The sequence below is a fragment of the Arvicola amphibius genome, chromosome 4 (genome assembly GCF_903992535.2).
Source record: "Arvicola amphibius chromosome 4, mArvAmp1.2, whole genome shotgun sequence".
Lineage (NCBI taxonomy): Eukaryota > Metazoa > Chordata > Mammalia > Rodentia > Cricetidae > Arvicola > Arvicola amphibius.
The window spans coordinates 6400840-6428476 of NC_052050.1; the positions used below are offsets into that span (position 1 = coordinate 6400840).

Genomic DNA, 27637 nt, shown 5'->3' on the forward strand with positions numbered 1-27637 from the left:
CCAGAGTGCTGGGATTAAAGACATGCACCACCACCACCCAGCGAGAGATTTCTTCTTTTAAACTTACTATGTAGCTAAGAATATCTCATCCTCCTGCCTCCACCTCCTAAGTGCTGGGGTTACAACACACACTTCTAGGCTTAGCTGAGGCTGGAGATTGAACCTAGAGACTGGTACACCCTTCCATTCTAAGCTACATTCCTATCCTCATTTCTTCTTTGCTTGTTGCCCGTAGATTGTTGCCATTATTACCAACAGGCAAGTGAGATGAAAATTTCCTAGCTGGAGGCTCATGGATACCTTTCCTTAACTGTCTCCTGGAAGTGGACCTGTTAGCCAGCCCCAACTCCATTTTCCATTAGGGTGGAAAAACAGGTCCTGGCATTTTCCGTTCTGAGCACAAGCTATGCCTGGTGGCCAAGCTCAGGACCAAGTAGGGATCAGGAAAGCGGTGGTTAGACACAGAGGCAGACTTTTCAGTCTGAAGGTGACATAATCTCATACGGGCCAAACTTTTTTAAAAATTATTTTTATGTGTATTTATTTTTGTGTGTATTTGTGTGTGCATGCCACAGTGCACCTGCAGATACCAGAGAACGACTTGTGGTAGTGGGACCTCTCCTACCACCACGCGGGTCCCTGGGATCAACCCCAAATTGCCAGGCTTGACAGTAAGCACCTTTACCATCTCCATCCAAGGTCTAGAGATAGTGACCACGAAGCAAAGAATGCACCGCTGTGGTACTGCCTTTGGCCATGAGGGGGCACTCGCGACAGCATCTTAGAGGAGCTAGGCTAGTCCTAAAGATGCTTATTCATGCCAGATGGATATGTGGAGGAGGAAAGCTGGCGTCAGTTATGAAAATAAAATCATTTTTCCTGATAAGGTTTTCTCGCTGGAGCCTGGTTGAGCTTGAACCAACAAACAAGACCAAGAAGTTTCTGCCAAGCTGGAAGAGCAGAGGAAATTTACTCAGGCCTCTTTTCCTCTTTATTAGTTCAGAGTTTATGACCCGCTGCCTGCAGGGAATGTTTTTGTGTATAATTCAAACAGTCTGTTTTCCCATTCCCTGGAGTGCCCTGCTGAAACAAGCCTGGGCTGATGACAGACAGCCCTGCATGCTGACCTCAGAGGGCAGCACCAGAAGTGTGTACGTGGGCATAACTCCAGGCCTTGGGGTCAGGCTAGCAACAACCGCGGCTGATTTAGTCTGCGACTGCCTCAGGGTTGATGCCTCTAACACATCCCCGCGAAAGGAGAACCTCAGAAGGCCAAGAGCAGAGCACAGGCTACCGCTTGCTCAAGTTCAGTTTTTACAGTGTTCCGTAGGCTGCGTAGCTGGCCGGCCTTCCTGTCTCTCGGTCAGTCAAATATCTGCCTTTCCCTATGTGGATACAGAGTGGGGTAAAAGAGAAGATGCTGATTCAGGCCCTGCTTGATGGCAGAAGACTCCTCAGACTTCATAAATTCTGAGACCCAAGCAGGAGGAGCCCTGCAGGACAGCAGTTTCCTCTCCTGTCCTCTCCAGAGGTGTCAGGACCAGAGTGCCACCAAACAGCCAGTTTGTCCCCATCCTGTATTGAGGCCCACTTCTCATCCTGGCCCTCCATCTCTGCCTCTCCTACGGCTCCAGTCAATGTGAAGCTCGATCTCTCGAAGCAACTCCCTTAATCTTCCTGACCTAAGGGGTCAGGGCTGATTATTTGGGAAGAGAGGAGGAGAAAGTTCTTGGAAGAAAGGTGAATTCTTCAGAATTCTCTGGAGGCCAGGGAGGACAAAGAGAGTTGACACAGGAAGGCTGGGTGGGAAAACCTAGAGTGTCAGGTAGGAACAACTGTGAGAGACAGCCCAGACGAGCCAGGCATGACTGCTTCAAGTAGGACTCAGATCCATCTTCTTGGGACCCAAGGAAGAAGGCCAGGAAGGCCCATTTCTACACTCTGCTTCCTGGAAGGAAGGTTGTGGCGGCCGCACTTACATTCGCCATTACAAGATGGCGCCGAGGGCTAAAGTAAACAAGTATGTGGCGCGAACTTTTCGCGCCACATCTGCCTAGCAACAGGTTTCCACCAATCCTTTTCTGCCACGTCACCTAATCAGTAGACACGCCCCGTCCTCCTCTATATAAGCCGCCACCCAGCCCGGCTCGGGGCCCCCTGCTTCCAGCTCTCCCTCAACCAAGCAGCGCTTCATTAAAGTGTGATCAGAGAAGAATCCTGTGTCGGTGGTGATCTTTCCCTGCTGGTCAGGGTTCGCTCGCCGCAGCTGGTGCCGAAACCCGGGAACTTCGGCGGACACACGCGGGGGGGGGTCGAAGAGGATTCAGAACTCTACACACGAAGCGGTCGGCGCCGGTAAGTATCCTTAGGTATGCTTCTTGGAGGAATTAGTCCTTTGTGGTTTGCACTAGCAGTGGTTGTTTTTGCTGTAGTGGTTTATGCCTTTTGCATTTTTATCCGTTGTCATAGACCAGGAGAGGAGTGTCTCTGCTGTAACATCTAAAGTGAAAGTAAATCCGTAGCAGATAAGGCGATTTTTCTGCCCTTTTGTAAGCCTCTTGTAGAAAAGTGAGCAAAGATGGGCAACGATCAGTCTGTCTCCAGTGTATGCGATTTTGTAGATCCCATACAGCGGTTACTACAGGAGAGAGGATTGAAAATCTCGAAATCCACCATAAAGGTGATTGTCGGGGATATTGATCGCATGGCTCCGTGGTTTGCGGTGTCTGGGGATCTAAATCTGCATTGCTGGAGAAAGCTAGGCAAAGATTTGGAGGCAGCAAAGGAACAGGGGCAATTAAAGAAGGGAACTTATCCTTTTTGGAGATTAGTACACTCCTGTTTGAAAGACGGAAAAAATGTAGAGGAGTTAAGAGAAGGAAGGAAAATGCTAGCAAGACACCAGGACAGCCTTTCAGAAGCAGGTTCAAAGACAGAGGAGGATACTGAAGAAAAGTGCACGGTAATAAGGAACAAAAAAGGAGAAAAGAAAGATATAAAAGAAAAAGAGGATCCTAAGATAAATAAACCTTCAGCACCTCCCCTATATCCGGTGCTGGATGAATTCGCAGCCTTGCGGCTGGCTGAAGAAGAGCTGGTAGAGGCAGAGGAGGAGAGCTTAGAGGAGGAAGATGCACGTTATGAGGAGGAGAGATATGGGCCAGCTCTAAAAGTGCCTACTAGAGAGTTTCCCCCTCCTTACGTGCAGCCCAGGAGTAGCTGCCATTTCATCGACAGGGGCACTCTTGCGCAGTTAGCTGTGCATTATCCACCTTCAGTGGTGGTATTTCCTGTTTTTGAGGATCAAAATCAACAAAGATATCATGAGCCAGTCCCTTATAAAGAGTTAAAAGATTTAGTGGAAGCGGCAAAGACTTATGGAGCTAATGCGCAGTATACCCGCACATTACTGACTCGGTTGACCACCAGAGCTATGACACCAACAGATTGGTGGGAAATTGCTAGAGCATGCCTTTCTACAGGTCAATATCTAGATTATAGATCTATAGTGGTAGAAGCTGCTCACACTCAGGCTCGAGTAAATGCGCAAACGCCAAATCGAGCTCCCTGGAATGCAGACATGTTATTAGGGCAAGGGCAATGGACGGCTAATCAAACAGCCTATCCAGTGGAGGTATATCAACAAATTAATGAAATTTACACAAGAGCATGGAAAATGATACCAAAAAGAGGTGAAGTGACGGGCAACCTTACTAAAATTATTCAAGGCCCTACTGAACCTTTTTCGGAGTTTGTGGCTCGCATGATGGAAGCTGCAGGAAAAGTTTTCGGTGAGGCGGAAGAAGCTATGCCTCTGGTTCAGCAGTTAGTGTTTGAACAGGCTACTAAAGAATGTAAGAGAGCCATCATGCCGTGGAAAAATAAAGGACTGGATGCTTGGCTTAAGGCCTGCCGAGAGATAGGCGGCCCTCTAACTAATGCTGGCCTAGCGGCTGCTATGCTAGCAGTCTCCAGGGGGCAGGGAAGATCAGGTACCTGCTTTAATTGCGGGAAGCCGGGGCATGTACGAAAAAATTGCCCCCAAGGCACACATAAAAAGAGCCAAGGTCAGAGACAGCCGGGCACATGCCCGCGGTGCAAAAAGGGAAAACACTGGGCAAATGAGTGTCGATCCGTAAAGGATATCAATGGACAGCCCATACCTAATGCAACATCAGCCATGTCAAAAAACGGGCAGAAGGGCCCACTACCCCAGGGCCCGAGAATTTATGGGGCAATTCAGGAGCCAAACATGAGACCACCCCAGTCATCAGAAGGGCCACCACAGGCTCCGCAGGGTTGGACCTCCGTGCCACCACCGGATTGGTACTGACTCAGAGTATGGGTGTTCAAGCTATAGACACAGATATGTCAGGACCTCTAGAGGAAGGAACAGTGGGACTAGTTTTAGGAAGATCCTCCAGTACTCTTAGAGGGTTATTAGTGCTACCTGGAGTGATCGACCCTGACTACAAAGGCATTATTAAGGTAATGTGTCATTCTCCGTTTGGCATCATTTCGATTGCACCCGGAGATCGTATTGCACAATTGTTAATTCTTCGATCAGACCATGAAAAATTTCCCTCTTATGAGAAAGAGAGGGGCAAGCGAGGGTTCGGCTCCTCTGGGGTTGAACTAGCATGCTTGTCTATAGGACTTGATGATCGCCCCATATGTACCCTAGAAGTAGAAGGAAAGCTCTTTACGGGCCTGTTGGATACCGGAGCAGATAGAAGTGTGATGCGTAAACAGAATTGGCCGAAGAGGTGGCCGTTACAGACGGCTGCACAAACCTTACAGGGTCTAGGATACAAAAATACTCCAGATGTGAGTGCTAAGCAATTGCATTGGAGGATGGAACACAGTCAAGGCACTTTTCAGCCTTTTGTCATAGACCTTCCTTTAAATTTATGGGGAAGGGATGTACAACAACAATTAAAATTGATAATTACCAATGATTATTCTCAAGTGAGTAAAGATGTCATGAAGGCACAAGGCTTTGTACCAGGAAAAGGGCTGGGGGCTCGCCTTCAAGGACGAAGTGATCCCGTGTTGCCCACTCCCAAATCTGATCGGAAGGGCTTGGGTTTTTCCTAGGGGCCACTGATGATGCGTTACGCATCCCCTGGGGCACAGATACACCCGTTTGGGTGCCTCAGTGGCCCCTGTCTATGGAAAAGCTCCAGGCCGCACACATATTAGTTAAAGAACAACTTCAGCTTGGTCATATTGAACCTTCTGTGTCTCCTTGGAATTCTCCTATTTTCATCATAAAAAAGAAGTCAGGAAAATGGAGGCTGCTGCATGACCTTAGAGCAGTTAATGCACAAATGCAACTCATGGGATCTGTCCAAAGAGGGTTGCCTCTTTTAAGTGCTTTACCAAGAGATTGGCCTGTTTTTGCCATAGATGTTAAGGATTGCTTCTTTTCTATACCCTTGCATGTTTTAGATAAACATCGTTTTGCATTTACTGTTCCCTCTATAAATCATGAACAGCCTGATGAACGCTATCAATGGAAGGTCTTACCACAGGGTATGGCCAACAGTCCCACCATGTGCCAGCTATACGTGGATCAGGCGTTACAACCAGTGAGACGTAGTTTTCCCAAAGTTAGGCTGATCCATTACATGGATGATATCCTATTGGCAGCAAAACAAGAGCATATGCTAGAACGGGCATTAGTTGCCCTGGAGGCATCCTTAAAACAAAAGGGGCTGATTATTGCCGCCGATAAGATTCAAAAGACAAGTATTATAGAGTTTTTAGGAGCCCGTGTTACCCCAAAACAGATTTTTCCACAAAAAATTTGCATTCGCACATCACATTTACGCACTTTAAATGATTTTCAAAAGTTGCTCGGAGATATAAATTGGCTGAGAGGATATCTCCCCATTACCCGTGAAGCTTTGCAGCCGTTGTTCTCAATATTAGAAGGAAATCCTGATGTAACGTCACCTAGAGAGCTTACACCCAAGGGAAAAGAAGCATTAAAGATAGTGGAAAAGGCCATAGAACAAGCGCAGGTTCTTCGGTTTGATCCAGAACAACCATTATTGCTTTGCATTCTGCGCACTGTTGGTCATCCTACTGGAGTATTGTGGCAGACAGGCCCGATTTGGTGGATACATGGTCATACACTTGGTTCACGCACGTTAAGCTATTATCCTGATTTAGTGGCACAACAGGCATTATTGGGAGTGAAGTTCAGCTTGACCACCTTTGGAAAAATGCCAGAGAAGTTAATATTGCCCTATACCAAAGATCAAATTGAAGTTTTGACAGGGACTACTGATGATTGGGCCGTATTGATTTCCTCATATTCAGGCGTTATTGATAATCATTATCCGTCTGATAAATTGCTGTCCTTTATGGCACAGAATGTTGTATATTTTCCAAAGATTACCAGTGCTTCTCCTTTGAATAATGGCTTGACTATTTTTACTGATGGGTCCAAAACTGGAATTGGAGCCTATATGGTATATGGCTCCCCGCCTGTTACTCTGAAATTTCGCTCTGGAGCACCCCAAGTCGTGGAGTGTCAAGTAGTGTTGGAGGTCTTTAAGGCCTTTCCCCATCAGCCTTTTAATTTGTATTCTGATTCATGCTATGTAGTTAATGCTGTAAAACATCTGGAAGTGGCTGCATATGTTAAACCTAGTAGCATGGTTGCATCTTTGTTATTACAAATTCAGAATTGTATAATTCAACGTGCTAAACCATTTTTTATCGGTCATAGTAGAGCTCATTCCGGTCTTCCTGGACCTATGACTGAAGCTAATGATATGGTTGATAGGGCTACCAGGGAAATGGCTTTAGTTGCCCTGGATCCTATGCAATCGGCTGAACAATTTCATAGAAAGTTTCATGTGCCTGCAAATACCCTTCGCCTTAAGTTTAATATTACTCGCGACCAAGCGCGTGAGATAGTTAAACAATGTTCCTCCTGTGTGATTTTTCATCATCCGCCTCATATTGGGGTTAATCCACGTGGGTTAAAGCCACTTACCCTTTGGCAGATGGATGTTACTCATGTTTCAGAATTTGGTAAACAAAAATATTTGCATGTTTCCGTGGACACTTGTTCAGGTGTTATACATGCCACCCCGTTATGTGGTGAAAAGGTCCTTAACGTAAGGACCCATTGCCTAGAAGCCTGGGCTGCTTGGGGCAAGCCTTATTCTTTAAAAACTGATAATGGCCCGGCATATGCCTCTAAAAGTTTTCAACAGTTCTGCTCTATTTTTGAAATTAATCATACTACTGGTTTGCCCTATAATCCACAAGGACAAGGCATCGTGGAAAGGGCTAACCGCACCATTAAGGAATTGCTTCAAAAACAAAAAGGGGGAATAGCCGAGGGCGCATCCCCGCGAGATAGAATATCTCTCGCTCTCTTTACATTTAATTTTTTGACCTTGGATTCCAATGGCTGTTCAGCCGCGGAAAGACATATGGACCACAGACACAGAAATACAGAATTAGTAAAATGGAAGGATGTAATTGATAACAAATGGTATGGACCGGACCCTGTGATACAGAGGTCCAGGGGAGCTGTTTGTGTCTTTCCTCAGAATCGGCCAGATCCGGTGTGGATCCCTACCAGACTGACAAGGATCGTGACAACACTGGAACAGCCTGACGAAGAGCAAGGAGATGTTGCTGCTCCTGATCCTGTTGGTGAACCTGCCGGTTCCAGTTGAATCTGAAGAATCTTATTTCTGGGCTGTGGCCCGTACATGGCCCATTCCAATTCCTGTTCACAATGAGTCCACAATATTGCCACAATTTTTTGTTGATAGTTGCCAATTGAACTTAGTTTGCAAAAAGGTGGATGCTCAGGAACAAAAATTTAATCAAACTGTAGTGCCCCTAGCAGGAACTTTATGTTTTACCACAAATCAGAGCACTTCTATCTCAGACTGCATCTTGCTAGATGCTATGAATCTTACTGTAGCTAGAGATCCATTTTTAGAAGATACCCCTAATTTTTTGAGAAAGGCCATTAGCGTAGCCCTGCCTCAGGTCAGATCTGGAGCTAAATCTGGATCTGGCTCCTATTTCGGTTCCAATGATACTGTTAATGTTACCACTTATGGGATCAGTTGCAACCTTACAACGCCCAATTGGGTACAGGTTAGCAAGGTTAATAATAGTGATTCACAGGTTGGCAATAGTAATCATACTAGTAATAATATTTTTTCTTGGTCTGTCCCTAGATGCTCTGGTAATGATTTGAGCTATCCCCCTGAATTTGTGGATTGCAGAGGACGATATGATAAGTTTTACAATAATTCTGGATGGGTTCTTAGGAATCTTAACCATTTTAAGGTTAAAAGAAAACTTATGATAAAGGTTGGATCACCCTTTACACCATGGATACTTATGAATTCCAGAGGAGCTATAACTGAGTTGTCTCCATTTGCTACATTTGTTCGCTCTGGAATAATTATGTTAAATAATTATACAGGGATTATGAATCACACTTCTAAAGAAATTAATATAACTAGTGTAGAGAAAAAACATAATACTACTCTACGGCAAACCAGAGTTTGCCTGGATCCTCCCTTTGTCTGGCTTTTGTTTAATACTACAGGGAGTTCAAATAATACTGCAGTTGATTGCAAGAAGGATAATTGCTCTCTGTCACAATGTTGGAATTTCTACCATTCAGGTGCGATTGTTATGCGCATCCCTACCTTTGTGTTTTTGCCTGTAAAAGCCAATCCTAAGAACTTCCCATTAGCCACCCTGGTTCGCCGGAAAAGGGATTTTGGCATTACAGCAACTATTGTGACGGCTATTGCAGTGTCTGCTGCTGCAGCTGTTACTGCAGGAGTAGCTATGGCCAATCAAGTTCAGACAGTTACTTTTATCAATTCCGTGGTTCAAAAAACCTCGGACGCTATGTATATACAAGGAAAGATTAACCATCAATTAATGTCAGGTATTTTATTGTTAAATAAGAGAGTTGATTTGGTGGAAAGAAATATGTTAGAAATGTTTGATATAGTTACCTTTGGTTGTGTGGATCGTACTAAGCACTTGTGTGTTACCCCCTATACTGCTACCCTTAATGAATCCCGAGCGATTTCTCAATATCTAAATGGCAATTGGACAAGGGAATTGGAACAATTGCAAGCAAATTTTAGTTTGAAGATTTTGGCTTTGAATCAAACCCAGGCGACGATGGTTTCGCTGGGGGAATTTACAGATTGGCTGGTAGATACCTTTTCATATATTAAGGAATGGGCAGGGGTTGGCGTGCTAGGATTAATATTAACTTCGGGAGTGATATTGGCGTTGTTTCTGATTCTAAGGCTGATTCGGGTAAGGAAACGGGAAAAGGTGGCCATTGCTCGTGCCCTCGCAGCCTTGGAGGCCGGTAACTCCCCCCAAGCTTGGATCAGCATCTTACAGGACTCCTGACCCTAATCCCTGCTTTTGCACCCGAAGGCCATTGAGCCATTGCACTCGGAAAGAGGGATCGATGAGGTTCCCCTGAATCTGGGGATGTGTTGTCCTGGACAGGAGGTTTTGCACCTAAGAGTGCACTGAGTAGATCCACTCAGGAGATCATGACCTTATGCATATGGGTAGTCCTGCTTATTTTTCCCATCCCTGAGAAAAACGGGACATGTCTACATTTTCAGGGTAAGGTCCTCTGACCTCAGCCTTGACTGTCTTTTAAATTTCATAAAATTAAAAGGGGGGAACTGTGGCGGCCGCACTTACATTCGCCATTACAAGATGGCGCCGAGGGCTAAAGTAAACAAGTATGTGGCGCGAACTTTTCGCGCCACATCTGCCTAGCAACAGGTTTCCACCAATCCTTTTCTGCCACGTCACCTAATCAGTAGACACGCCCCGTCCTCCTCTATATAAGCCGCCACCCAGCCCGGCTCGGGGCCCCCTGCTTCCAGCTCTCCCTCAACCAAGCAGCGCTTCATTAAAGTGTGATCAGAGAAGAATCCTGTGTCGGTGGTGATCTTTCCCTGCTGGTCAGGGTTCGCTCGCCGCAGAAGGTCTCTCACAGACCTCAGGGCTCAGCTCGGAGGCAGGTCGCATACATGTGACCTCTGGAGTTCAGACACTGGTCACGTAGCATATGTGTTCAGGGCACTCTTGCTTCCTGGTGCCGTCCTTGTCTTCTGAGCTAAGACCCTGCATTGGGGCAGACTCCGAGATGGCATCTTCCACCTTGGCTTGCCCATTTTGCTTCAGTTTCCTCTTCTTCTCCTCGGCGTAGAAGCCCCCGCCGATGAAGATGGAGGCTGAGATGAGCAAGAAGCTTGAGGTGTAGAAAATGGACTTGAAGTTGTTGGTCACGTCCAGCAGGAGCCCTGAGGGACAGAAAACCAGTCACTCCACCACGGAAGCCAGAGGGGTCCTCCAACTAACTTGTGTATTTGAGGAGGGTAGAGATTTTAGATTCACAAGAAATTGGGGTTGGTACCTTGGAGGTGCACAGTAGATATGTGTGGAATAAAAGGAGGGGAGGAAACACCTGGCTTCTGGCCTAGGCAGATGTCCTCCCCAGGAGAGAACTAAAGGGCCCTTTACCCTTGGTGGCAGGGCAAACGGAGAGAAGGGTCAGTGGAATCCGAGCTGTTTGCCCAGCCATGACTTTTGGCCCTAACCCTACCTTTTTAGGCATTCATTTGCCTGCAGAATTTCCCGGGAAACTGGAACTCACTGATACTGGGTGATGAGGGCACACATCTTTAATCCCAGCACTCAGGAGGCAGAGGCAGGTGAATATATGAGTTCGAGGCCAGCCTGGTCTACAGCATGAGTTCCAGGATGGCCAGGGCTACACAGAGAAACCCTGTCTCAAAAAAAAAAAAAAGCAGCAACAACAAAACAAAGCCGAAAAACCAAGAAAGCAACTCATTGAGCTGAGTGTAGATAGAGTCTGGCCATAGTCACTGCCTCACTGCTTGAGTGCCGGCTATCCCCAGGACCAGCTTTCTCCCACCCGCCCTGATGGTCCCCCTCAGATGTGCAGTGTGCAGTAGCCTTCCCCTATGGGCCTCATCTTAAAAATTCTGCTTGTTTTCCTCCTAGTGTCAGCCCCCACGTGTCCTTTGCTGCCATCCTTGAAGGTCAGGCCCAAGAGTGAGGCTTTGACCGGGTGCACTCTGTGACTGGTCTGGGTAGATGGCTATGGTACGTGTTCCCCTCTGCATCCTGTAGTTGGCATCCTAGCTCAAAGAGAAAGAGCAATTGCCCGGGACTCACAGGCGGGAGAGCCAGGCTATTAATTTCAGTAAATGCAGGTACAGCTCTTATCGTGAGCGTGCCCTTTGCTTCGGACCTTGGGATCCTCACTGCAAGGCGGTGCCTGTTATCATCACTCTTCCCCGATAGGAGAGGAGGGGCAGAAAAGGTGACGACAGATCCACATAGGCCTGGAGTGCAAACCTCTTCCCTCTGTTTCTCCTTCTTTCTCTCCCCTCCCTTAAAAAAAAATCTTTTACTAAGCCGGGTGGTGGTGGTGCATGCCTTTAATCCCAGCACTCGGGAAGCAGAGGCAGGCGGATCTCTGAGAGTTCGAGGCCAGCCTGGTCTACAAGAGCTAGTTCCAGGACAGGCTCCAAAGGCTACATAGAAACCCTGTGTTCATGTGTAAATGCATGCCACATATGTGCAGTACTCAAAGAGGCCTGAAGGGGGCATCAAACCCCCTGAAACTGAATTTGCAGATGGCTGAGAGACATCACGAGGTATTGGGAACTGAACCCAGGTTCTCAGCAAGAGCAACAGTGTTCTTAACTGTTGAGCCATCTCTCCAGCCTCTCCCTCCCTTAAAAGAGATTCATTTATGTATTATGGGTGTTTTACCTGCATGTCTATAAGTGTACTGTGGAGGCCTGAAGAGGGCGCTGTACTCCCTGGAGCTGGAGTTATGAACAGTTATAAACCACCACAGGGGTGCCAGCAAGGAACCCGGGTCCTCTGTAAGAGCAGCAAGTGCTCTTAGTTCTCTCTCTCTCTCTCTCTCTCTCTCTCTCTCTCCCTCCCTCCCTCCATCCCTCCCTCCCTCCCTCCCTCCCTCCCGCCCTCTCTCTCTCTCTCTCTCTCTCTCTCTCTCTCTCTCTCTCTCTCTCTCTCTCTCTCCTCTGATGGGGAGGCTGAGACTGGGTCTCATATAGCCCAGGCTGGCCTCAAACTTGCTGTGTAGCCACGGGTGACCTTGAACTCTTGATCTTCCTGCCTCCATTTCCCAACTGATGGGATTACAGGCACGTATCACCAAGTCTGGCCAAGCCAATATACCTTGATTGTCAGGTACATAACACACTATAGCATGGTCCCTGATCTTCTGGGGGAAAGGTAAGGATCACAGATTCAAGTCCCTGTGGCAATGGTAGACCGGGCTCAAATCTGATCAGACGTTCTCCTCTGCTTTGCTCCCTATGTCCTACCTGGGCCCGCCTGGCTGCCCTCCCTCCCCGGCTCTCACCAGCCAGTGGTGGAGAGATGAGAGAAGCCACGCCACATAAGACAGTGAAGAGGCCCAGGGCACTGGGGAACCGGTCCATTGGGACAGTGTCCATGAGGACCTCGAAGATGAGGATCCCGATGCCGCACATGGACAGGCTGTACACCAGGCAATAGCTCAGGAGCACCGTGAACTCCGCCGACACTGTGCATATCAGATTGGTGAGCCCATTGGCAAGGATCGCCGCGGTGAACAGATACTTCCGGTAGGCAGCCAAACTCTTCCTGCCTGCCAGCAGCCCCGCCACGGGCCGCAAAAAGATGTTGCAAAACCCGACGACCGACATGAGCATGGCCGCCCAATACTCGTCCACCCCGTGGTGCATGGCATACGGCACCAGGAAGATATGCGGCAGTGGGAAGCCCAGCGTCATCCACGTCACACCCACTACATATATGCAGAAGCCCATATTGTGCCGAAGGAGGTCCAAGGCCAGGTGGTACTGGATGGTTGAGACGCACGTTGCCAAGCAGCTGCGCGTAGGTGTCTTGGGAGGTGGAGGGGGCTCTTCTTTGGGCTCAGGGGCCGCGTGGGTGGCAACGGGCCTCAGGATGGCTCCACATACACAGCAGTGAAGCAAGATGCCGCCAAAGATGAGGAAGGCGCCTCTCCAGCCCAGCGTTTCCAGGAGGTATCGGGCCAGCAGTGGCCAGAGAGTGACACCCAGAGAGTTGCCTATGGAGGCCAGTGCATTGGCCAGCGGCCGGCGGCGGACAAAATACAAGCCCATCACTGTGATGCTTGACTGGAAGCTGAAACACATGCCCAGGCCTGTAGTGCGAGAGGGGACATCAGCTCAGGGACATTCTAGAACTTTCCACCTCCACACGGAGTAGGGGTCTTGGCTCATGTTCCATGACTGTCTCCTTTGGTACCAGGCCAGATACACTTCACCCAGCTCTTCCTCCCAGGTCTACTCTGTGCAGCACTACAATAACCTTATTTTTTTTTTTTTTTTTTTTTTTTTTTTTTTTTTTTTTTTTTTTGGTTTTTCGAGACAGGGTTTCTCTGTAGCTTTGGAGTCTGTCCTGGAACTAGCTCTTGTAGACCAGGCTGGCCTCGAACTCAGAGATCCGCCTGCCTCTGCCTCCCGAGTGCTGGGATTAAAGGCGTGCGCCACCACCGCCCGGCCACCTTATCTTTTTTTTAAAATCCAGGTATTATTATGCTGCATGCCTTTAATCCCAGAACTCAGGAGGCAGAAGCAGGTGGATTTCTATGTGTTCAAGGCCATCTTGGTCTTTTTAATGAGTTCCAAGTCAGCCAGGGCTCCATAATGAGACTTCGTCTCAAATAATTTTTCTTCTAGAGTTATTAATTTTATGTGTATGAGTGTTATGTCTGCATGTGTGTCTATGTACCATGTTCATTCTTGGTACTTGTGGAGCTCCGAAGAGGACATAGGATCTTCTGGAACTGGAGTTACAGATGGTTGTGAGCCACCTTGTGGGTTCCGGTAACTGGACCCAAGTCCTCTTGCCAGAGCAACAAGTGCTCTTAACTGCGGAGTCATCTTTTCGGACCCTAGGTTTATTTTCATTTTTATTGCACGTATGTGTATGTGTGTGTGCCTGAGTGCCATGCCTGCAGAGATCAGAGGCGTCAGATCCTCTGGGGCCGGAATGATGGCGGTTGTGATCCACTTAACATGGGTTCTGAGAACTAAACTCAGGTCCTCTGCAAAAGCAGTATACACTCAGCCACTGAGCCATTTCTCAAGCTCTTCACAGCGACTTTTTTTTTTTTTTTTTTTTTTTTTGGTTTTTCGAGACAGGGTTTCCCTGTAGTTTCTAGAGCCTGTCCTGGAACTAGCTCTTGTAGACCAGGATGGCCTCGAACTCAGAGATCCGCCTGCCTCTGCCTCCCGAGTGCTGGGATTAAAGGCGTGCGCCACCACCGCACGGCTTCACAGTGACATTTTAACATCAGCTCTGAATGCCTCCCGAAGACTTCCTTCACACTTAAACAACCTAAGTGAAGGGCTGGAGAGATGGCTAAGAGGTTAAGAGCATTGCCTGCTTTTCCAGAGGTCTTGAGCTGAATTCCCAGCAACCACATGGTGGCTCACAACCATCTGTAATGGGGTCTGGTGCCCTCTTCTGGCCTGCAGGCATACACACAGACAGAATACTGTATACATAATAAATAAATACATAAATATTTAAAAAAAAAAAAAAAAAAAACCTAAGTGTTTCCTCCATCCTGGAAGACCGCGGTTTGACTTTGGCCTAAGTCCTGGGATCCATCAGAAGCCACTCCTGTCAATCACGAGGACCAAACCCTACAGGCTCCTCCTCCTCTGGACAGCAAATTGACCCCATACTTTGTGACCTTTCCCAGTGCCGTGTCTTCTGCCTGGACACCACCTCCCCAGAGGGGTCTCCTTGCTTCTTTCTGTGCCTCCTGTGCCCCATAGTGGTCAGAGCTGGAGGAAAAAGCTCCCAAAAGAAAGCCCCACCCCCAGCCCTGTGCCACTACATACTCAGTCTCCCACCTGCCTGCCCATAGGTGGTAATCTAGGTCTCTTCCTCTCTGCAGTCCAAAGCTTGGTTCCTGACCCCCTCACTCCTCTGTCCGTGGGGCAGTGGCTCACACGTGGCCTCAGGGTTAAATCTCTATTTCTGCCCTTTGTCCTTTCTCCGGTCCCACTAACAATCAAGACCCTCCCAGCAGCAACCAAGCCCCTCCCAGCAGCAACCAAGCCCTTCCCACCAGTAATCCAGCCCCTCCCACCAGTAAATTCTCTGGTTTGCATCATTTATTTCCCCTTCTTTACTGGACTGTTCTTTGTGGTGGTGCACACCTTTAATCCTAGCACTCTGGAGGTTGTGCAGGCACATCTCTGTGAGTTTGAGGCCAACCTGGTCTACATCTAGAGTTACAAACTAGCCAAGGGCTACCCCATCTCAAAGAAAAACAAAAAGATCTTGTCTCAAAACCACATTCATAAGCAAAACAGATAAAATTTTCCAAGAAAGCAAACAAATAGATCAACAAATTCTCCATTTCTCTGCTTCCTTTACACAGGGGCTGGGGATATGTCAGGGGTAGAAGGCATGGGTAGTTTTATATAAGGCTCTGGATTTAATTCCTAGAACTAGAAAAGAAGAAAAGAAAAAAAAAGAAAGAGTGGGAAGGAACTGGACCTGCAGGTGCGCACCTGTCATCCCAGCACCCAGGAGGCAGAGGCAGGGGGCTTGCTATGAGTTCAAGGCCAGACTGAAGGACCCCTCCAACAGAAATAATGAAAGAAGCTGAAAAAGGAGAAGAGAGGGAGGGGGAAGAAAACAGGGAGGGGAAGATGGAGGGAAGAGACTGAGGGAGAGGCGCAGAGGGGGAGGGGCAGACAGGGACAGAGGGGGATGCTGGGTCCCCACTTCCCCTCTTGTGCCTGCTTTCCTCCTCTCCCTCCGGGCAGTCGCGGTTGTGGTTGCGGGGGATTAAAGAAGCCTAGGGAAGCTCTGAGCATGCTCTCCATCACTTCCGTTGGCATGAGAACTGAACTTGCTCCTCCCATACTGTTGGGACTAACGAGTCCTGGCCTTCAGCTGCTCTTCCCTGTCTAGAGCCTTCTAATTGAAGTTACTAAAAGCTGTGCTTTACCTAGAGGATCAGAGGATGGGATTTTCACCTGTTGGCCATTGCCTGCAGGGTAGTTAAGCCTCTATAATGCTGTTAAAGAGGGGCTTTCTGGAAACAGTGTTGAAAGGTCCGTGTGTCTGTCTGTCTCTGCCTGTGTTTCCTCAACCTCCAGCCCCTTGCCCGAAGCTGGCGAACTGGGCTCTAGCGCATAGAGTGCAGACGGGCACCATACCTTGACCCTTACTGGACCTGTTCTCACCTGTGTCTTGGTGCTGAAGACACCCGAGGACACCCATGGCTCACCCTGCCCCTCCCCCTCCCCCAGGGTAACACATTTCATCATGTGAAAGCTGTCCTGACCATCCCTCCTGGCTGACCTTCGCCCAGGCTGATCTCTCCTCAGCTGTTACCTTCAGTCCCTCAGAGTGGGCAGGGAGATTCCTCGTCTTAAGATGTGTATTTGGTTGGTTGATTTTGTTTTTTGTTTTTGTTTTTTGAGACAGGGTTTCTCTGTGTAATAGCCCTTAGCTGTCCTGGAACTTACTCTGTAGACCTCACAGAGATCTGCCTGCTTTTGCCTCCTGAGTGCAGGGACTGAGGTTTGTGCCGCCACTGCCCAGCACCCTCATCTCAAGATTTTGGTCCCATTTGTCTCCTGAGTCTTGAGCCACCTGTTCCTCTCCCTGGGATCTCAGCCTGTCTAAGCCTGAGGTTTACATCTTCTCCAAACCTCCTGTTTCCCTGTTACAGCTGATGGTGACTTCATCCTCCAAGTGGCTTTGTGGTCGCCTTCGTGACTCTTCGAGCCTTGGTTTGTTGTACCCCATCATTCTGGGCCCTGCCTCCGCTACACTTCTGCCATTTCAGCCTGTTCAGACCACAAATCCCTGGGAGCTGGATGTGTTCTGCCTCTTAGATAATGTTGCTCATCATCTGCCTGAACTCAGGTGGCTTCCCAGCTAAGTACAACGCCACTGAGCCTCCATCCTAGCCCTTGGCCCCTTGCTCCCACATCCCTAGTCTATGACCACTTTCTGGGGTGTGTGTGTGTGTGTGTGTGTGTGTGTGTGTAAAACTCAAGAGTCATCCCTTAGTGCCATGTACCTTATTTTGAGACAGAGTCTCTTCCTGACCAAGTAGCCTAGGTTGGCCAGACAGTGAGTCCTAGGGATCTGCCTGTTACCACCTCCTCAGCACTGGGAGTATTTGGTTTTTTTTTTTTTTTTGTTTTTTTTTTTTTTTTTTTTTTTTTTTTGACACAGGGTTTCCCTATAGCTCTGGAGCCTGTCCTGGAACTCTCTCTGTAGACCAGGCTGGCCCTGAACTCACAGAGATCCGCCTGCCTCTGCCTCCCGAGTGCTGGGATTAAAGGCGTGCGCCACCACTGCCGGCCACTCTTGGCTTTTTCATGTGAGTTTTGAGTTCTGGAGAACTGAACTCAGGTGCTCATGCCCACAAGACAAGTTCTTTACCAACTGCCCTGTACCTCAAGGAACTTTCTGTTTGCTGTTCCTTCTACCTAGCATGCTTTTCCTCAGAACCTCGTTGCCCATTCACTCACCTACATTGTTTTTGTTTGTTGTGGTTCTAATAAGGGTCCCTTAAAAGCCCACATAACAACTGGGTATGGTGGCGCATGTCTTTAATTTCAGCACTTGGGAGGCAGAGGCAGGTAGATCTCTGAGTTCAGGTCAGCCTGGCCATGCAGTGAGTAGGCCCTTTTCATTTTCTTATTTCATTGAGACAGGGTTTCACTCTGTAGCTTAAGCTGGCTTGACACACTCACTATGTAGTCCAGTCTGGCCTCAAATTCACAATGATCCTTAAGACAGGATCTCATTATGGAGCCCCGGGTATCTTTCCTCCTGACTCACTTCATGCTTGGTCTCATCCCCTCAGGCCAGGAGGCTCTCACATCCCCAGCCCTGTCCTCTCCCGCACTCTCAAGCATTTAAGCATTCTAATGGACCTATCCATTAGACATAACAGCAATCCCACCCGCCCTGCTCCTTTGAGTAGCGAGACAGTTACCTGTGATCAATCCCGCCGTGAGGAAGAGCTGGCTGAGCGAGCCAGAGAAGGAGCTGGCCACCATGCCCAGGCTGGACAGTATGCCCCCCAGCATCATGGTCACTCGGCAGCCAAAACGTTTTATCAGGATGCTGCACAGGGGTCCTGTAGGCGAGACCAGTGGCCGTGGGTGAGGAGGTCTGAAGTCAGGACACAGTAGGGCTGGGAGAGGGGTTCCAGGAGGAACTAGCCAGGGCCTTAAGAGAGAACTAAAGTCTGCTAGCTTGGCTTCTGGTCTCCACCCTGCCACAGGCTGGCCATGTGGTTCCAGGAAGTCTTGATGCTTCTTTCTGCTTCAGTTTCCTCCCCTAGAGAATGAGCAGTTAGACGAGGTGACCACAATAAGGACATCTAAAGGGCATAGAGAACCATCCACTCACCTAAGCTGAGAACAATTCCATGTGAGTCTACCAATCTGGGATCATGAACTACATGAGCATCACAATGTGGCTTGGGGTTCGCCTCAGAAAGAACCCCCTAGAACACTTGGTCTCAGTCTGCACCTCCAGGTCTTGCTCTCACCTACTCCACAGTCTTCTGGAAGATTGGCCCCCTCACCTCCCAACCTCATGCCTTTGACTGGGGTCCTGGACTACTCTGCACCTCCTTGCTCTGAGCTTTGGAGCATCAGGGAGACAGATCAGGCCAGATTCCCTCTGCCCTCTCTTAATGGTTCCAGCCATTACCCAGTCTGTGCACCTAGGGGCTGGTAGCTCAGGGGGAGAGAGAATGTTCAGCTGTAGGCCTTGGGCTCTGTCTTTTGAACACACAAAATGACAGAGAGATTGATTGGGAGAGAGAGAACGGTTGAAAAGGGAGACATACTGAGAGAGAGAGAGACAGAGAGAGAGGCTGGAAGCAGGGAGAGGGATATAGAGAGGCAGCTGAGAGAAAAAGAAGGAAGGAAGGAAGGAATTCAAACTGTTGCTCCCTGAATCCATACTTAAACAATTGGCTTCCTGTGGAGAAGGGCCTGCCTCACCCCCAATTGCTTTCTTACTAGCCTTACCTACATTCTGGCAAGTAGAAACCAGCCAGACGGCCAGCTGTTCCTAGCTCTCCCACAGACTCCCATCTTTGAGCATCCTGCCCCCGGGAAACACATACAACGGAGTTTCTCGTGATAACTTAGGAGGGCAGAGAAAGTGTATGCACACACGCAGCACGTGTATGTGGATCTGTGATGGGAGGAAGTGCGGTATGAGCCAGTGTAGACACGAGAACAACAGAGGGAAGGTAGCGGTCTGACGCTCAGAAACAGTCCCGCCAAGGCTGCTCTCACGGGCGGCCGGCAGAACTGAAACCAGCCTTGGAAGGGGTGTGACTGCCAGCCCACGTGTCTTCCCCACCTCTGGGAATTTACCTGACTTGGGAAGGTGACCTTGGGAAGAGCTCCAAATCACAGGTGAGGAGGGTGTGGAGCTGGGGTGTGAGCTTCCTGTGCCCTCTGCCTGGCCGGGTATTGTTCCCTCCTCAATCTCTGCCGGCCTTGCCCTTGGTGTTTGCGTTCCTTTACTCGCCAATATTTTGGGTGAGCAACAGGCTTAGCACACGTATGTAGACGAGAAGATGGCCGGGAAGGAATCTCACACCAACAGAAGTTGCCGGTGTGTCTGCGACAGGATAATGAGGCCAAAGCTGGCTGGTGACTTGGGGTTTCCATGGTCTAGTCTCCAGTCCCTAATAGAGACCCCTCCTCAACCTGCATGATAAAAATCCACCTGAGATTCCCACTGGACTTCCCAGCCCTGAAGGCCAGGAGGCCACACATTCTAGGCTTGGCTTTTCCTTCTCATCCTAAATCCATAGTTTTGGTGGTCAGTTCAGGGGTCATCATGGAGGTTGACAATCCCCCTGCTGCACCATCACCCCCTCTCTGCTAATTTCCTTTTTTCTCAGTGTGAGAGAAGTATCTGGAATAACCAACCACCAGGCTGATGCAGGGAGTGGCAGAAAGGTTGCTGGGGAGCTGGGATCAGCAAAGCCAAACAAACATGTGTGCGTGTGTATGTGTGTGTGTGTATGTGACAGAGAGAGAGAGAGAGAGAGAGAGGAGAGAGAGAGAGAGAGAGAGAGAGAGAGAGAGTCCTGTGGATAATTGTCTATAGCATAACCCTCCTAGGTGCTGGGAAGATGTCTCTGGTGCCACTTGGTGTGGTTGGAGAACATGGAGAAGGGGAAGATGCGGTCTGTCTTCTCTCTAAGCTCCAGACTTTGAGGGGAGAGCTTTTCCTGTGTCCCCTCTTTATAGCTTATCCTTCCTATCCTGAAGCCTCAGTGAGACTCTCTTATATACTAACAATTCACAGCCCCATATATTTTCTAGCTCTTACTAGCTCCAGGACGCACGAGGTCTCCCCGTCACATCACATGGGCCCTGGGCAGGATGCTGGCTATTATCTCTTTATTGTAGGGAAGGAAAGGTCCTGAGAGATGGCCTGGCCTGGGACTGCTGGTCCTAATGCCAGCGGTTACTCAGTCTGTCATTGAATGCCTCTGCTCTAGATCAGTCACCAAGAGGACTCTGGAATCATTACCCGGCTTTGTGCCTCAGGTGCCACCTTCCACTTTCCAATCCCTAATGCAGCACAGACTTCTAGGAACAGGACTGGATCCTAGCCAGGTGGGCCAGGCCCTGATCTAATCAAGCCAATCTCAGGGATACATCCAGGAGGTGAAGCCCATAGCCTCAGAGAGAGGGACCTCGTAATTCAGGATGATCGTGTGTCCCCCACCCACAGAGCCCCCCAACAGACCCTTTCATCCCTTTTCCCTCACCCCCTCTTCAAGATGCTCACCCCCACCATGGAGCATGGCCCCCATGATAGAGGGAAACCATGAGGTCTCACTGTTGGTGGCCTGGAAGTCACGTTGTAGATCAGTGAAGAAGACGCCGATGCAGGAAGGGAAGCCCAAGGTGAGGGCCTGGGTGACCATGCCGGCCAGCAGGACTGCCCAGGCCCATCGGCCATCTGGTTGTTCCAGAACCTGGGGCATTCTCCACTCCTAGGATTGCCACAGCCTTACGGTTACTTTGTGACCACAGCCGGGTAGAGAAGAGAAAGGGAGGCCGTGGTTGGCAGGCTGCCAGGCCTCCCTCAGCCCACCTGCCACCCTGCCTGGGTGACTCAAACTGCTTCTTCCTTATACTCCAGCCCCGAGTATCAAGGAGGGGCACCGCCCCTTGGGAGGTGGCAAGAGGCCTTTGTATTGGCCTTGGCATTTCCTTCCACCCTCTTCCCAGGGACAGCCTGACTGGAGGTGGCAGGAAAGCCGCTGGGGCGGGGCGGGGCGGGCAGTGGCCAATGGCACAGGTGGGTCAGTGGAATTCTCTCTAGCTATTACATCACCTGGGAACTGGCAGGCAGCGCCTTCTAAATCACTTGATAACTGTTTCCAGATGAGTGGACCAGGGGTCAGTAAGGTCCTGGTGTCTCCCAAGCTGGATATGGATCCGTTTCCAAACTTCCTTCGTACCAAGCTGCCTTCATTCCAGCACCAACTTTCGCCACAACTCAGGATCAACCCAGTTCACCTTCAGTAAGCAAGCTGGTGCAGAGGGCACTCAGCAAGGACACTGGGCCTGAAGGCTGCAAGGGGAGCCTTTTGTTTTTTGTTTTTTTTTTTGTTTTTTTTTTTAGATTTATTTATTTATTATGTATACAACATTCCTTCCTTTTGGAACCGCCTTATAATTCTCCTTTTACGAGGTATTGAAGATCAAGAGTTCTGAGCTCGGCTGAATCCTGTTGATAAGGGCACTTTCCTGAGCACACCCACATACATAGAAATATGACACCATCTCCCCCGTCCCTTTATTGTATTTCCTCTACCCATCCCTGTTTTTTTCCTTCCTTCCTGCCTTCCTTCCTTCCTCTAACTCTCAGAGATCCATTTGCCTCTACCTCCTGAGTGGTAGGATTAAAGGTGTGCATCACTATACCTGACTTAATTAATACTGTAAAAGGAAGTCTTACTTCCATAGCTTAGGGTAGCCCACAGCTCTCTATGTACTCAGTGTTGGCCTTGAACGTGTGGCAGTCCTGCCTCACTCAGCCTCCCACAGTAAGCTCCCAGCTTCGGCCTCTTGTTATGCCCGTGAGCACCATCATTCGTCGGGGAGCATCATAAGACTTACTCATGCCCACGACAAATGGCCTTCTTTGAGCTTTGGGCACACCAGACCGAGGAACGAGGCAGCCTCCTTGTCAAAGATATATAAAGAGAGACAGGGTGGAGTGTAACAGGGAACACCAGCTCTCCGTCTGTGTCAGACCCTCCACAGGGCATCTCACCAAGAGACTGCCAGGTGGTGGGGGTAGGGCACTCTGCCTGTCTGTCCCCTGTCTGTCTGTCCGCCAGTCCTTTGCTGACTCTGCCCCACTGTGCCCCCGTACTTCCTCTTCAAGATCGACTGTGGCCTGTGTGTTCTGTGAGGTATAATGTGATGTGTAACTTGAGTTTTCTTTCTTCTTTCTTTCTTTCTTTTTTTTTTTTTTTTCGAGAAAGGACTTTTTCAGTCCTGAAATTTGCTTTGTAAACCAGGTTGGCCTTGAATTCACCTGCCTCTGCCTCCTAAATGCTGGAATTAAAGGGGTGTGCCACCACCAAATGGCTGACTCTTTTTTTTTTTTTCCGAGACAGGGTTTCCCTGTAGTTTCTAGAGCCTGTCCTGGAACTAGTTCTTGTAGACCAGGCTGGCCTCGAACTCAGAGACCCGCCTGCCTCTGCCTCCCGAGTGCTGGGATTAAAGGCGTGTGCCACCACCGCCCGGCCCTGACTCTTTTTTTAAAAAATTTATTTGTGGTTTATTTTTTGCTTTTGTTTTTTCTTTTTCTTTTTTAAATATTTATTTATTATGTATACAATATTCTGTCTGCGTATATACCCTGCAGGCCAGAAGAGGGCACCAAACCTCATTACAAATGGTTGTGGGCCACCATGTGGTTGCTAGGAATTGAACTCAGGACCCTTGGAAGAGCAGGCAATGCTCCTAACTGCTGAGCCATCTCTCTAGCCCCTGGTTTTGGTTTTTTCGAGATAGGGTTTCTCTGTAGCTTTGGAGCCTGACCTGGAACTTACTTTGTAGACTAGGCTGGCCTCGAACTCACAGAGACCAGCCTGCCTCTGTCTCCCGAGTGCTGGGATTAAAGGAGTGCACCATCACTCCCCAGAACTATTTGTATTATTTTTAAGAATGTGTGTCTACACGTGAGTGCATGTGTCCATGGAGGTCAGAGGTATGGGATTCCCTGGAGCTCAAGTTATAGACAATCATGGGCTGACTGCGGTGGGTGCCAGGAATTGAACTCAAGTCCTCGGCAGGAGCCGTCAGTGTTGTTCCTACCTGCTGAATCATCTCTCCAGCCCCTAATGTGAGTCAACTTGTTCACCCTCCCCCACCAAGACAGGGTTTCTCTGTCCTGTAACTCGCTCTGTAGACCAGGTTGGCCTCAAACTCAGAGCTCCTCCTGCCTCTGACTCTCAGACGCTGGGATTAAAGGTGTGCACCACCACCAACTGGCATAACTTGAGTCTTACAGCTATCAGTAGACCGGAAGGGCTTGGGAAGGCGGCTCAGAGAGTAAAAGTGCTGGTCAGCACGCCTGACGACGGCCTGAGGTTGGGTCCCCAGAGGCCACATGAAAAGTTAGAAGACTTGGCCCACGAGATGACTCAGTGGGTAAAATCTCTTGTGGCCAAAACCAATGGCTTCGTCCCCAGAGACCCAGATAGAAGAAAGAGAAAACAGAGCATGAATGTTCAAAAGTTGCTTCTGATATATGCATATGCAAATAAACAAATGTGATTAAAAACAAAAGCTGGCAGCTTGCATCTGTAATTCTGCTACTCAAACTGCATCTGGATACGAGACAAAGACAGGAGGATTCCCCAGAAGGAGAAGGTTGGGGACCCGCTAGCCTGAAATTTGTGGAGAAGCAGCAGAAATGACAGGAGAGATCCTGCCTCAAAACGAAACAGAGGGCAGGGCCGTCTCCTAAAAGCTGTCCTATGGCATCCACCCCAGCGCTGTGGCACGTGTGTGGGTCCCCATGCCACCGCAGCTAGAGTGTACCGAAGGACTTACAGCGGTGTGCTGCAGGCTCTGGGTGACGCCAGGAGTGAAGTCAGTGACGCTGATACTGTTTGTGACTCTGTTGATAGTCAGCACATTCTGACCACGTGGGAAGAAACAAACACATTGGTCTGTATGCCTATGGCATAGTGGCCCATGGTTCACCTAAGCTGGATCTACCCTAAGCTGTCTTCTTCCAGGCTCCAAACCCCATCCGTGCATAGAGGACCTAGGGGCTCTGCCTAGATGGTTATCCCATCCATCACAGCGTCAGGATGTGTGAGGGGCCTATGTCCAGGATGAAGGCATCATCTGCTTCCTTCCACTCCCCTGCATGGGACACTTAGCACCAGCAATACCCCTGAGCCATCTTTCTCCCAGCAGAGGCAGGGGCGCCTTAGATGGCAGCTGCCCCAGAAAACTGGTTCTGCCCTCTCTTAGTTCTGTTCTTAGAGCCGATGGAAAAGCCACAGGTGCTTCTGGGAGCGCTCTACCCCAAGGTCAAGTTTCTACACCCTTCCCCAAGACCAGCCCCCGCCCCCAACTCACCTGGCCTCTAAACCTTTGTATTAGCTCATTCCCCACTTTACAAGCCTTGCTCACTTCCTCCTGCCCTTCACAGTTTCCTCTCCTCACTGACCAGTTCTGGTTCCTTCTTGCTCTCCTATGACCAGGCCTCTAGTGTAGCATGAACTTTAATTGTTTTTAGTAATAAAAACCTGAGTCAGACGTAGAAAGTGGAAGCTGAGAGATCAGAGAAAGGGGCGGGGTCCTGTCTCTAGGAAACCTCAGACTGCCTCTCCGACTGAATTCCCGACTCATCCGAGCTCCTGTCTCCTCGTGCCTTCTAGTCCTCTCTCCACCTAGCCATATCACTCCTGTCTCCACCCCCGCTAGAGCTAGCATTAAAGGCATGGGATCCATATAGTGGGGTCATCTTTGTGTGAGCTCTGTTTCTCTTTTAGACTGATTCAATATCGTGTAGCCCAGGGTGGCCTTGAATTCACAGTGGCCTTGAATTTACAGTCTGTCTCTGTCTCCGGAGTACTGGGGTTAAAGGTGCGTGCCACCACTGCCTGGCCTCTATAGCTAACTAGTGGCTCAGCTCTGCACTCTGATCTTCAGGCAAGTTTTATTTGCTAGATTACAAACAAAATCTCACTCCACTCTAGATGGAGAAATCTCGCTTAGCGCCCTTATCAGGCTTGCACAGCACAGGTGCCTGTGACCTTTTATACTCAGTGCTCTCAACCTTCCTCAGTCCTGTCGGGGTTAGGATTGTCTCTTTTTGGCATTCCCTTTCTCCAGACCTCAGGAGATCTTTGCTCCAGGGCCCCAAAACCAAGGTCAGACAGAGCCAGGGCTTCGGCTATGCACATAGGGACCCTTGTGTGAGCTCTGAGGACCCCCAGTGTCCTCTGGCACCCCTGCAGATTCATCCTTCTGTAGGAGAGCTGCCTCCTCTCATGCTGCCAGAACTTCAGCATGACACACATACATTCCTGTGATTCTTCAGCCCCCGCTCTGCTCCATCCGGTCCCTTTTAGGACCTCTGCTGCTCTGGTCCGCAAGTTCTTAGCTCAAGAGAAATCACATCAGTTTTTCAAGATGTAGTCCAGCCACCTTGATTGTGCTAGCCTATGCTAGCTCTTCTCATACTCTTTTGTATTGGGCTGTTTTTGGACTGCCAACCAGCTCCCAAGTCATGACACAGAGACTTAATATTAGTTATGAATGCTTGGCCTTAGCTTATGCTTGTCCCATGAGTTCTTATAACTTAAATGAGCCTATTTCTCTTCATCTATGTTTTGCCTTGGGGGTTTCTAACTTTCTTTCATTCTGTATATTCTACTCTGTGTCTAGCTGGCTGGCAGCTGGCTGGCGGCTGCCTGGCTGGCTGACCTCAGCACATCCCTCTCTTCTCTCTCCTCCCTAGATTCCTCCTCCTATTTATTCTTTCTGCCTGCCAGATCTGCCTATCCTTCTCTGGCCTAGCTTTTGGCCGTTAGTTTTTTTTTTTTTTTTTTTAATTAGACCCATCAGGCGCCTCAGGCAGGCAAACCAACATGTCTTTACATTGTTAGACAAATGTAACACATTTTTACATAGTTAAAGTAATATTCCACAACACTCTTTCGTAGTGGTTTTGGGCTGACTCCAGAGGAGAAAATGCCTCCAGCACAAACCTGAATTTGGGAGTTTGATCCCCAGCACCTGCATTGGAAGGTGAGAACTGACTTCTGAAAGTTATTGTCTGACTACTACCCACATGCCATGCACACACACACCCTTCCCGAACAATAACAATAAATAAAATAAGATAAATGTAAAATAAAAAGTAAGCCAGGCGGTGGTGGCGCACGCCTTTAATCCCAGCACTTGGGAGGGAGAAGCAGGCGGATCTCTGTGAGTTCGAGGTCAGCCGGGTCTACAGAGTGAGTTCCAGGACAGCCAGGGCTACAGAGAGAAACCCTGTCTTGAAAAACAAAACAAGGGGCTGGAGAAATGGCTCAGCGGTTAAGAGCACTCCCTGCTCTTCCAAAGGTCCTGAGTTCAATTCCCGGCAACCACATGGTGGCTCACAACCATCTGTAATGAGGTCTGGTGCCCTCTTCTGGCCTGAGGCACACACACTGACAGAATATTGTATACATAATAAATAAATAAATATTTAAAAAAAAAAGAAAAACAAAACAAACAAAAACTAGTATTCACACTAACTGGAAAGGGTCATTTTCTCATTCTGTAACCCCTTTCACTCCTTCCATCCCCCAGCTAAACTTGGAACAGGGGTCTGTTTCTTTCCCCCAATCAGCTCTAGGCTGAGCACAAAGATAATTTTAATGTGTTCCATCTGTGATTCCCAAGGGACAAAAGAACCTAAGACCCAAGGTGATCTGGCTTTCTTTCCTGTTGGTAGCCACAGATCACGGACCCTCTCTGGTGAATACTTGGGAATCGGAGAAAACAGAATCAAGACTCTTTGTTCTCAGTTTCTCTAAGTGGGGGTGAAGTTGGACCAAGGGAGCTGTTAACCTCAACTCTCAGGGATGCCCTAGCCAGGAAAGACTGGCCTCAAAGCCAAGCCAGAAAGGACATTGGAGCCCCCAACCCTGGACTAGATTTACAAGTGGTTGTGAGCCTCCATCGTGGGTGCTGGGAACTGAACCCAGGTCTTCTGGAAGAGTAGCCAGTGCTCTTAAGCGCTGAGTTATCTCCCCAGGCCGAAGTTGTCTCATTTTCATGTCTGTAAGCATGTATGTATGCATGTTTCTCATGTCTGTAAGCATGTTTCTCATGTATGCATGTTTCTCATGTATGAGTGCACACTTGCGTTGGGTGCACCTGCACCTGCACACAATGGCGTGGAAGCCTGAGGCTGATGTGGGAATCTTGGCTATTCC

The 27637-nt window shown here is 49.0% G+C and overlaps 1 protein-coding gene across 2 annotated transcripts; it reads right to left on the reverse strand.

Annotated features, from left to right (window-relative positions):
• Positions 1 to 679: 679 nt before the first annotated feature.
• Slc16a5 (solute carrier family 16 member 5) lies at positions 680 to 21387 on the reverse strand. Of its 2 annotated transcripts, XM_038328059.1 has the most exons (5): positions 20956 to 21387; positions 18119 to 18262; positions 12467 to 13276; positions 10028 to 10343; positions 680 to 1961 (listed from the first exon to the last, which is right to left on the reverse strand). In XM_038328059.1, exons 1-4 carry the CDS (start codon positions 21152 to 21154, stop codon positions 10087 to 10089), a joined length of 1410 nt encoding a protein of 469 aa, XP_038183987.1. In that variant the 5' UTR covers positions 21155 to 21387; the 3' UTR covers positions 680 to 1961; positions 10028 to 10086. The 2 variants fall into 2 exon arrangements, with proteins under 2 accessions (XP_038183987.1, XP_038183988.1); XM_038328060.1 differs by lacking the exon at positions 12467 to 13276.
• Positions 21388 to 27637: the final 6250 nt, after the last annotated feature.

Excerpts from the sequence above, each read along its gene's own strand:
- Slc16a5 (XM_038328059.1), bottom strand. The coding sequence starts at position 21,154 with ATGCCCCAGGTTCTGGAACAACCAGATGGCCGATGGGCCTGGGCAGTC. Across the intron at positions 18,263-20,955 it reads GGCCATGCTCCATGGTGGGG|GACCCCTGTGCAGCATCCTG; the intron begins GTGAGCATCTTG and ends TCTCGCCTACAG. Across the intron at positions 13,277-18,118 it reads CACGGCGGGATTGATCACAG|GCCTGGGCATGTGTTTCAGC; the intron begins GTAACTGTCTCG and ends CTCGCACTACAG.